At 45.3% G+C, this 12,105-nt stretch overlaps 1 protein-coding gene across 2 annotated transcripts in view; it reads left to right on the top strand.

The window, feature by feature from the left end:
• The first annotated feature begins 2,476 nt into the window (after positions 1 to 2,476).
• The window catches only part of LOC110498384 (phosphatidate phosphatase LPIN1), a 31,762-nt gene continuing 22,133 nt past the window's right edge, over positions 2,477 to 12,105 (top strand). For both annotated transcript variants that reach the window (XM_036955040.1, XM_036955041.1), the window contains exons 1-3: positions 2,477 to 2,771; positions 9,203 to 9,403; positions 9,897 to 9,992. In XM_036955040.1, the coding sequence (XP_036810935.1) occupies positions 2,736 to 2,771; positions 9,203 to 9,403; positions 9,897 to 9,992 (333 nt within the window). In that variant the 5' untranslated portion in view covers positions 2,477 to 2,735. The remainder of the gene's footprint in view (positions 2,772 to 9,202; positions 9,404 to 9,896; positions 9,993 to 12,105) is intronic.

The raw sequence follows: 12,105 nt of genomic DNA on the forward strand, positions 1-12,105 counted from the left end.
TGTGGCCCATTGTTTACCTGGTCATCAATGACATGTGGCCCATTGTTTACCTGGTCATCAATGACATGTGGCCCATTGTTTACCTGGTCATCAATGACATGTGGCCCATTGTTTACCTGGTCATCAATGACATGTGGCCCATTGTTTACCTGGTCATCAATGACATGTGGCCCATTGTTTACCTGGTCATCAATGACATGTGGCCCATTGTTTACCTGGTCATCAATGACATGTGGCCCATTGTTTACCTGGTCATCAATGACATGTGGCCCATTGTTTACCTGGTCATCAATGACATGTGGCCCATTGTTTACCTGGTCATCAATGACATGTGGCCCATTGTTTACCTGGTCATCAATGACATGTGGCCCATTGTTTACCTGGTCATCAATGACATGTGGCCCATTGTTTACCTGGTCATCAATGACATGTGGCCCATTGTTTACCTGGTCATCAATGACATGTGGCCCATTGTTTACCTGGTCATCAATGACATGTGGCCCATTGTTTACCTGGTCATCAATGACATGTGGCCCATTGTTTACCTGGTCATCAATGACATGTGGCCCATTGTTTACCTGGTCATCAATGACATGTGGCCCATTGTTTACCTGGTCATCAATGACATGTGGCCCATTGTTTACCTGGTCATCAATGACATGTGGCCCATTGTTTACCTGGTCATCAATGACATGTGGCCCATTGTTTACCTGGTCATCAATGACATGTGGCCCATTGTTTACCTGGTCATCAATGACATGTGGCCCATTGTTTACCTGGTCATCAATGACATGTGGCCCATTGTTTACCTGGTCATCAATGACATGTGGCCCATTGTTTACCTGGTCATCAATGACATGTGGCCCATTGTTTACCTGGTCATCAATGACATGTGGCCCATTGTTTACCTGGTCATCAATGACATGTGGCCCATTGTTTACCTGGTCATCAATGACATGTGGCCCATTGTTTACCTGGTCATCAATGACATGTGGCCCATTGTTTACCTGGTCATCAATGACATGTGGCCCATTGTTTACCTGGTCATCAATGACATGTGGCCCATTGTTTACCTTGTTACCTGGCAATGATCACAAGGGTGTTTCAAAGAGCTGTCAGTCAAGGTGAACTCATGGATATACGCTCCCTGTCCCACTGGGTCTGTTCTTTCAGGATTTCTGATAGTAAGAGAAGAGAGAAGGTACAAATCTCTTCAATTCTGAGCATTTTAATAGACTAAAGATGTTATGGATGATGTGTTGGTATTTTTACATGGGAAAAGGGATGACTGTGCAGGACCTTTAAGTAACCTGTCTTATGTAACAAGATCAAATGTAACATACTGTATCATACTAATTTGAACGTCTCGGATTTGAATTTATGTTATTTCTAGTCTATGAGACTCCCCATCACCACATCTCTACCATTCTGAAAATATGTGAATTTACCTTGTAAATTAAGAAATGTTTTGAGCTTTAAAGGCGCACTATGGGGAAATCGGTCTGGCATTTCCTGGTTGCTAAACTTCTAATAGTTTACCTAATTTCAGTTTATATGACAAAACAAGCAATAAAGATCATTGTACCATCTAAACCGCTGTGAAATTTGTTTGCAATACCAAAAATATTGTATGTTCAGCTGTTTGAAGCAGGTGTACAAAACTGAAAGTAAAAGATACAAAAACTAAATTTAAGAACGGGAAGCATAGAAATATTGCACATAGAACAGATTGAATTTCTTTGGGTGGGTCTTCCAAAAATGTACATATTGCAGCTTTAAAAGCAACACTGGTCAGTAAATGTTTTACTTTGTAACCAGCTAGTGGGCTGCTACTGCTATTGACAGTGTGCAACTGCAGCCCGCCAGTCGGGGCATTCCTGCATGAAGTATTATCTGAGTTGTATCGACACCGCCTACTATAGGCTGTAGAAAAAGCTAGCCAAATAGCCATTTTACTGGTTGAAGTTGAAGTGTTTATTTATTTATTTAATTTTTACGTATAATGCAGTTGATGCGATGATAACACAAGCATTAAGCAGGACATTCATACGAGCCTTCAAATCATAATACAAAAGTAGTGTGAAATGCGTTCATGAGAAGCAGACTTTCTTTCTGGAGTTCTATAACAACTCCTTGTTCTGTCACCAATGTGCCCGCATCGCCCTCGTGCGGCAATGTTTGCCAGTCTACCGGTCGCCCCCGGCTAGTACCGCAGACCGTAGTTAGCGAACACCCGGTGTCGCTCCCGCCTGCTGGGATAAACTGCCAGACAGGCGGGGGGTCGTCCCCGCCACTCTTTGCTAACTAGCTATCTTTTATGTAGGGTTTATCTGCAGTTCTGATGCATTACCGTAGTGGAGCGCCCCTGCCTTCCGCCTATGTACTGGAGTCATAGTTTAAAGACTGACAATATAAATATAAAGACGGGTTCCTGCAGATGCAGGAAAGCCCACGTGCAGGAACACCCCGAATTGCGGGCTGCAGTTGTACTCTTCTCACTGTAATGCGTGGTCTGGTCTGTCATTGGTCCTGGTGAGGGTTTATAACGTGAGATGTCACCAGCGGAGTGAGGGTAGGGTGTTTTTTCTCTCTTGTTGACAGGATTATCATCTCAGTGCTTTAACACACCGCCAAACCGCAGATCACATGTCGGGAACGGTTCTGTTCGCTATTACAATGTAGTAGTGAAGTGGAATAAGAAAAACAGCTTTACCTATACAACGGAAGGTATTTGTATGACGACAAGACCCCGAAGTGACAACGTCAATAATGTATGTATGAATATGTTTGTGAATTTTAGGCGATCTATCAATATGATATTCTTAATATTTGTGTGGTCTACAATTTCTTATCAACGGATAGCTGCACCCACATCATCTCTGCCTGGATTGTGATTAGCCTAGTTTGTTTTTGTCAAGCAATTGTCAGGCATTATGCTAAAGGATGCCTTTTGAGATTACAGTTATATTCATATGATACAATGGAGACTGAAATAGGCTATGGACATAAACACAACAACAGCTCGTTTTCACTTAGTCGTTATTTGTTGTAAACTGGTCAGAATGTGAAAGATTCATGTTTGAACAGCAGTTTATGCCAGGTCATGCATGTCCTCTGCTGCAGAACAGCGGCTGGATTATGCATCAGCATAGCTAACAATTATGTGGCATATATTGAAAATATATCTGAAACGTATTTGGAATACATGCCGTTGATGTGGACCCGTGTTGGACAAATGTGGCAACCTGAATGTGTTCTCACTGCCCTGACTGCCAGCCAGATAGCTTTGTGTGGGATCGCTATGTCATAACCCACTGGGCAGTCACCAATTCAACATCTATTCCAAATTGGTTCTACATCATTTCATTTAAATGACCTGGAAACAATGTTGATTCAACCGGTGTGTGTGTACTTCTAGTATATCAATAAGAACCTCAGCCAATGGGAATGTTGTTGTGTGTGTGCATGTGTGTGTATGTTTATGTGTGTATGCATGCTTCCGTGCGTGTGTGTGGTGTCTGTTAGGTGAGATAAGATGATAAACTAGGTACAGTTAATGCAGTTATTGACTAATCCTATGAAAGGAGTGACTGTATTAAAGGTCACCTTTCTCCCTGACCTGGCTGTCAGTGAAAGGGCACGAACACCTCACCTCTAATCTGAGTGTCCCTAGGATGTAATGGTACTACTGTGACATGTGTCTTACATTGTGGACTAGGATAAAGTTACGCCTGATCTAGGGTTTGCGTAGTTTTATTTTATTAACCCTAACCCTGGGCCTATATTGTGAGTATCTTGTGATTGGTTGTAAACCAGGAAGCAGGTTTATGTCCTTGAGGGGGGAGTGGAGGAAACTTTTCATCTGAATGAGTTCCTTTAACACGTGGCCTTGTGTTTGTATTAGTGGGGATGGCAGAATGTGTCGGGAGTGCGGCAGTGGGGGGCAGGGTAATTATGTAATTGTTCTGAAATGCCACGGCTCTGTAGTGTTGTCACATTGAGGGACAGAGGTGGGGCATTAGGAAAAAGAGGTGGGGCATGAGGAAAGAGAGGTGGGGCATGAGGAAAGAGAGGTGGGGCATGAGGAAAAAGAGGTGGGGCATGAGAAGAGAGAGGTGGGGCATGAGAAGAGAGAGGTGGGGCATGAGAAGAGAGAGGTGGGGCATGAGGAGAGAGAGGTGGGGCATGAGGAGAGAGAGGTGGGGCATGAAGAGAGAGAGGTGGGGCATGAGAAGAGAGAGGTGGGGCATGAGGAGAGAGAGGTGGGGCATGAGGAGAGAGAGGTGGGGCATGAGGAAAGAGAGGTTGGGCATGAGAAGAGAGAGGTGGGGCATGAGGAGAGAGAGGTGGGGCATGAGAAGAGAGAGGTGGGGCATGGAGAGGTGGGGCATGAGAAGAGAGAGGTGGGGCATGAGGAAAGAGAGGTGGGGCATGAGGAGAGAGAGGTGGGGCATGAGGAAAGAGAGGTAGGGCATGAGAAGAGAGAAGTGGGGCATGAGGAGAGAGAGGTGGGGCATGAGAAGAGAGAGGTGGGGCATGAGGAGAGAGAGGTGGGGCATAAGGAGAGAGAGGTGGGGCATGAGGAAAGAGAGGTGGGGCATGAGAAAAGAGAGGTGGGGCATGAGGAAAGAGAGGTGGGGCATGAGGAGAGAGGTGGGGCGTAAGAAGAGAGAGGTGGGGCATGAGGAAAGAGAGGTGGGGCATGAGGAGAGAGAGCTGGGGCATGAGAAGAGAGGTGGGGCATGAGGAAAGAGAGGTGGGACTTGAGAAGAGAGAGGTAGGGCATGAGGAGAGAGAGGTGGGGCATGAGGAGAGAGAGGTGGGGCATGACGAGAGAGAGGGAGAGAGAGAGGGGGCATGAGGAGAGAGAGGTGGGGCATGACAAGAGAGAACTAGAGAGAGAGGTGGGGCATGAGGAGAGAGAGGGAGAGAGAGAGGCGGGGCATGAGGAGAGAGAGGTGGGGCATGAGGAGAGAGAGACAGAGAGAGACAGAGAAACGGGGCATGAGGAGAGAGAGAGAGAGAGAGAGAGAGCGAGAGAGAGGGCATGAGGAGAGAAAGGGAGAGAGAAAGGGGGCATGAGGAGAGAGAGGGAGAGAGAGGTGGGGCATGAGGAGAGAGAGGGAGAGAGAGGGGGCATGAGGAGAGAGAGGGAGAGAGGGGGCGTTAGGGGAGAAAGGGAGAGAGGTGGGGCATAAGGATAGAGAGGGAGAGAGAGTGGGTCATGAGGAGAAAGAGGTGGGGCATGAGGGAGAGAGGAGAGAGAGGTAGGGCATGAGGAGAGAGGAGAGAGAGGTGGGGCATGAGGAGAGAGGAGAGAGAGGTGGGGCATGAGGAGAGAGGTAGGGCTAGATGAGAGAGATGGCAAGAAAGAGAGAGAGAGACTTTATGCTTCCATTGTTTGCATACTGTTTAAGTATGTTTGTCAGGTATGTACTGTGTAATCAAGTGCAAATATTAATCTGGTTATTTTCAGAAGGGAATAGAATATGAGAAAATACATCTGTAAATGACAACAACATGAAAAACAGGATTCATAGATTCAAACATCCACACTTTACCTCAATATATTCTATGTTCTGTTCCTCCTTGAACATATACAGTAGGGCTGGGAGATATGGCCATATCCCGATAACGATACATATCACGATATAGCATATTTTCTTTTCTGTAAATTCAATGAATAAATAGTTTATATAAAATGACATGTTGAATTATACTCAACAAATAAAAAGGTACTTACTCATATTTGATTATTTATTTGATTTAGAATCTGTGCAAATTTTCAATTAAGCATGTAACAACATATAAAATCTAAAAAGGTAAATAGAAAATACTTCAACTATAGTTGCAAACAAAATAAATATAGGCCAAAATATATATACAGTATATATATTTTAACCTTTATTTAACCAGGCAAGTCAGTTAAGAACAAATTCTTATTTTCAATGACGGCCTATGGAACAGTGCCTGTTCAGGGGCAGAACAACAGATTTGTACCTTGTCAGCTCGGGGGTTTGAACTAGCAACCTTCCAGTTACTAGTCCAATGCTCTAACCACTAGGCTACCCTGCCGCCATTTGGGGGCTTGCCTGTTTTGCATGTTATTTTGGAATTAATACGTGTCACGTATCAATTTGCATGTGGTACCTTGGGTCAAGTGTTAGCCCAACTCACGAAACCCCCGTTTCTGGGCCGTGTAAATTGGGGCCATGTCTTTGCAGATGTAAGTTGTAACGGTGGCTGTTATCTCCTTCCATCTTCGTGATTCTTTACCATATGGTGTGACGAGGGCAAAAGCCTCTTCAACGTCTGAGTAGGGGTTTGTTTTGAGCACTCAACTGTACTTCTTTGGGTCTCATCCATAGACTCTCTCCGTACTGTTTCACATGATTCTTACGTAGGTGGTAATAGAGGTTAGTGGTGTTTGAGCCTGGTGTCGGGACCGGCCTGTTTCACATGATTCTTACGTAGGTGGTAATAGAGGTTAGTGGTGTTTGAGCCTGTTGTCGGGACCGGCCTGTTTCACATGATTCTTACGTAGGTGGTAATAGAGGTTAGTGGTGTTTGAGCCTGTTGTCGGGACCGGCCTGTTTCACATGATTCTTACGTAGGTGGTAATAGAGGTTAGTGGTGTTTGAGCCTGTTGTCGGGACCGGCCTGTGGGATATTTTGCAGAGAGCGGTTTTCTGGTCCGTGTCAGACTGTTCATACCCAAACCACGTCCATGCGACCGAAGTTGCCCCTCTTTTAGGTACTGTCTCCGTGCTCCGTGTCACGTTCACTCTCTTCCAGATTTGTTTGTGTTGCAATTGCCGGAAAGAGTACGATTTGCTGCACAACAAAATAAACTATAGAGCATAGTATGAAACGATAGACGTTTCTCTATGGTCACACGATATATATCGTCATATCGCCCGGCCCTCATATACAGTAGTATCAGGTGTCCAGGCATGGAGAAGACGATCAGTAGGTCTGTCTCTCAGTGGGAGAATATGTCAGTACATTCCAGTAGATAGCCCTCTCTGAACCTGGTAACTGATGGGGGTTGAGAAATAACGATCATGAGTCAGGAGAACTGACATTCTGTCAGCAGGCTAGTAAGCCATCTATCCTCTAGGCACGTGTGTGTATGTCCCTGACAGGGGGATATCAAGAGGAGAGTTACAGCCAACAAAGCAAGCCTTCTTCTCCCTCTCACTGTTTTTCATTGTTAGGGCCAAATCCTATCTTGAAAACTGCTGACTTTTACGTAAATGGGAGATTTTACCCAAACATAGTCAATGGGAGATTTTACCCAAATATAGTCAATGGGAGATTTTACCCAAACATAGTCAATGGGAGATTTTACCCAAACATAGTCAATGGGAGATTTTACCCAAACATAGTCAATGGGAGATTTTACCCAAACATAGTCAATGGGAGATTTTACCCAAACATAGTCAATGGGAGATTTTACCCAAACATAGTCAATGGGAGATTTTACCCAAACATAGTCAATGGGAGATTTTACCCAAACATAGTCAATGGGAGATTTTACCCAAACATAGTCAATGGGAGATTTTACCCAAACATAGTCAATAGGAGATTTTACCCAAACATAGTCAATGGGAGATTTTACCCAAACATAGTCAATGGGAGATTTTACCCAAACATAGTCAATGGGAGATTTTACCCAAACATAGTCAATGGGAGATTTTACCCAAACATAGTCAATGGGAGATTTTACCCAAACATAGTCAATGGGAGATTTTACCCAAACATAGTCAATGGGAGATTTTACCCAAACATAGTCAATGGGAGATTTTACCCAAACATAGTCAATGGGAGATTTTACCCAAACATAGTCAATGGGAGATTTTACCCAAACATAGTCAATGGGTGATTTTACCCAAACATAGTCAATGGGAGATTTTACCCAAACATAGTCAATGGGAGATTTTACCCAAACATAGTCAATAGGAGATTTTACCCAAACATAGTCAATGGGAGATTTTACCCAGATAAGGGTAGGTGTGGTTAAGACTTATACAATACAGGATAGTGCACATTTTGTCTGTCTTTTGCACTGTTAGTGAATAGTTAGGTCTGAATCCTAACTTTGTTCACATTGGCCTTCCAGTGAAATGGTTTCCTCTCCCTCCCCTGGGCCCTGTTGGTTCTAGTCAGAAGGTGTTAGTGGTGCTGCCTTCTCTGTGACTGAGAGACTGGCATGCAGATTCATCCCCATTCAGATGCCAGCACAGCAGAGGGCACTGGGCACCAAGCGTGTTCGTGCATGTGTCTGTGTGTGTGTATATCTGTGTGTGTGTGTGTCTGTGTGTGTATATATGTGTGTCTGTGTGTGTGTGTGTGTGTGTGTGTGTCTGTGTGTGTATATATGTGTGTCTGTGTGTGTGTGTGTCTGTGTGTGTATATATGTGTGTCTGTGTGTCTGTTTGTGTGTGTGTCTGTGTGTGTGTATATATGTGTGTCTGTGTGTGTGTATATATGTGTGTCTGTGTGTGTGTGTGTCTGTGTGTGTGTGTGTGTGTGTGTGTGTATATATGTGTGTCTGTGTGTGTGTGTGTGTCTGTGTGTGTGTGTGTGTGTGTGTGTGTGTGTGTGTCTGTGTGTCTGTGTGTGTGTATATATGTGTGTCTGTGTGTGTGTGTGTCTGTGTGTGTATATATGTGTGTGTGATATGCAGAGAGCAAGCATGTGTTTGACTGAGAATGTCCGTGTGTTTATTGCATCGTATTATGCAATTCCAGCCCTATTCCTCTGTTTCCACTGCACAGGGCAGTGGGGCTTTGGAGGCCCGGCTGGTTGCTGTTCAGCACTATGTGACAAATGTATGAGTTAAAAGATTGAGGACAGGCAGTCAGAGAGGAATGTTAATCACAGTTAGAGTCAGAGAGATGTCCCGGCTGATCCATCCAGGCAATAACATCACTCTGGTGTGTCGTAATGTCATCTAGATTCTATTGATATGACCACGCCCTCAACACTCCACAGGATCATCAAGAGTCATCATCAGATTGACTCGCAAGCGTTGGGAAATTAAATATTTAGTGTTTTTCTCTCCCTCTCCCTCCTATCCCCCTCACCCCTCACCCCTCCCCCTTCCTTTCCCCCTCACCTCACCCCATCCCTCTCCCCTAATCCCTCTCCCCTCCACCCTCCCCTCATCCCTCTCCCCTCCACCCTCTAACCCCCTCAGTCTGAGACCATGAACTACGTGGGCCAGTTGGCGGGCCAGGTGTTTGTGCAGGTGAAGGAGCTGTACCGGGGCCTGAACCCGGCCACCCTGTCGGGCTGCATCGATGTTATTGTGGTGCGTCAGCCTGACGGCACCCTGCAGTGCTCGCCCTTCCACGTTCGCTTCGGCAAGATGGGTGTGCTGCGCTCCCGTGAGAAAGTGGTGAGAGGACACGGGGGGGGGGGGGGGGGGGGGGGGTCTGGGTTAAGGAGCACTGGGGCAGAGGACATTGGGTAGAAGAGGGTGCTTACAGTACTGGAAGGAGGGAGGCTCATATTCGCTCAGTTTAAATGGAAATTACCACACAGAAAGAGAGAGGGAGAAAAGGGAATGAGAGGATAAAAAAAAGGGAGAGAGATAAATGAATCATTCATTTTTCTGCCACGTATACCTGTAGCTGTCCTTGAGATGGAGGGTAGAGCAGAGGAAAGAGAGATAGAGATGGAGGGTAGAGCAGATGAAAGAGAGATAGAGATTGAGGGTAGACCAGAGGAAAGAGAGATAGAGATGGAGGGTAGAGCAGAGGAAAGAGAGATAGAGATGGAGGGTAGAGCAGAGGAAAGAGAGTTAGAGATGGAGGGTAGAGCAGAGGAAAGAGAGAGGGATGGATTGAGATTGAAAGGTATAATGATGGTTGGTGTCATCTGTGTCTCAGGTGGACATAGAGATCAATGGAGAGCCTGTGAGTCTACAAATGAAGCTGGGGGAGAACGGAGAGGCCTTTTTTGTCAAGGAGACAGAGAACACACTGGTATGTACACACACAACCACAAACGCATGCACACACCAACACACACACACACTCAACCATCGCCCCCGAAACAGAGAGAGTGAACAGAGAGAGAGAACAGAGAGTGAACAAAGAGAGATAATAGAGAGAGAGCAGAGAGAGAGAACAGAGAGAAGAACAGAGAGCAAGAACAGAGAGAGTGAACAGAGAGAGAGAGCAGAGAGAAGAACAGAGAGAGAACAGAGAGAGAGAACAGAGAGAGAACAGAGAGAGAGCAGAGAGTGAGAACAGAGAGCAAGAACACAGAGAGAGAACAGAGAGTGAGAACAGAGAGAGCAGAGAGAGAGAGAACAGAGAGAGAACAGAGAGAGCAGAGAGTGAGAACAGAGAGAGAACAGAGAGTGAGAACAGAGAGAACAGAGAGAGAACAGAGAGAGAGAGAGAACAGAGAGAGAACAGAGAGAGCAGAGAGTGAGAACAGAGAGCGAGAACACAGAGAGAGAACAGAGAGAGAACAGAGAGAGAACAGAGAGAGAGAGAGAGAGAGAGAACAGAGAGAACAGAGAGAAAGAGAGAACAGAGAGAGAACAGAGAGAAAGAGAGAACAGAGAGAGAACAGAGAGAGCAGAGAGTGAGAACAGAGAGCGAGAACACAGAGAGAGAACAGAGATAGAACAGAGAGAGAACAGAGAGAGAGAGAGAACAGAGAGAAAGAGAGAACAGAGAGAGAACAGAGAGTGAGAACAGAGAGAACAGAGAGAGAACAGAGAGAGAGAGAACAAAGAGAGAACAGAGAGAGCAGAGAGTGAGAACAGAGATAGAACAGAGAGAACAGAGAGAGAGAGAGAGAGAACAGAGAGAGAACAGAGAGAAAGAGAGAACAGAGAGAGAACAGAGAGTGAGAACAGAGAGAGAACAGAGAGAGAACAGAGAGAGCAGAGAGTGAGAACAGAGAGTGAGAACAGAGAGAACAGAGAGAGAACAGAGAGAGAGAGAGAACAGAGAGAGAACAGAGAGAGAACAGAGAGAGAGAGAGAACAGAGAGAGAACAGAGAGAGCAGAGAGTGAGAACAGAGAGCGAGAACACAGAGAGAGAACAGAGATAGAACAGAGAGAGAACAGAGAGAGAACAGAGAGAGAGAGAACAGAGAGAGAACAGAGAGAGAACAGAGAGAACAGAGAGAGAGAACACAGAGAGAGAGAGAACAGAGAGAGAACAGAGAGTGAGAACAGAGAGAGAACAGAGAGAGAACAGAGAGAGAACAGAGAGTGAGAACAGAGAGAGAACAGAGAGAGAACAGAGAGAGAACAGAGAGAGAGAACAGAGAGAGAACAGAGAGAGCAGAGAGAGAGAACAGAGAGAGAGAACAGAGAGAGAACAGAGAGAGCAGAGAGAGAGAACAGAGAGTGAGAACAGAGAGAGAACAGAGAGAGAACAGAGAGAGAGAACAGAGAGAGAACAGAGAGAGAGAACAGAGAGAGAACAGAGAGAACAGAGAGAGAACAGAGAGTGAGAACAGAGAGAGAACAGAGAGAGAACAGAGAGAGAACAGAGAGAGAGAACAGAGAGAGAACAGAGAGAACAGAGAGAGAGAACAGAGAGAGAACAGAGAGAGAACAGAGAGAACAGAGAGAGAACAGAGAGAGAACAGAGAGAGAACAGAGAGAGAGAACAGAGAGAGAACAGAGAGAGCAGAGAGAGAGAACAGAGAGAGAAGATGTGCTTTGGCAATGTAAACATATGTTTCTCATGCCAGTAAAGCCCTTTGAATTGAATTGACATTTTATGGAATTTAATTGAGAGAGAGAGAGAGAGAGAGTAAGTAGAAAAAGTACACTCTTAAAAAAGGGGTTCCAAAAGGGTTTTTCGGCTGTCCCCATAAGGGAACCCTTTTTGGTTCCAGGTAGAACTCTTTTTGGTTCCAGGTAGAACCCTCTGTGTAAAGGGTTCTACATGGAACTGAAAAGGGGTCTACCTAGAACCAAAAATGTTTTTTCAAATGGTTCTCCTATGGGGACAGCCAAAGATACCTTTTAAGGATAAATATAAACTTTTTTCTAAGACTGTAGCCTAATGAACTGGTGCATGTTCAGTAATGTGAGCGGTGTTCCCTGGAAACAAACAATGAGGACA

This window comes from Oncorhynchus mykiss, chromosome 19 (genome assembly GCF_013265735.2).
Source record: "Oncorhynchus mykiss isolate Arlee chromosome 19, USDA_OmykA_1.1, whole genome shotgun sequence".
In the NCBI taxonomy this organism is placed as follows: domain Eukaryota; kingdom Metazoa; phylum Chordata; class Actinopteri; order Salmoniformes; family Salmonidae; genus Oncorhynchus; species Oncorhynchus mykiss.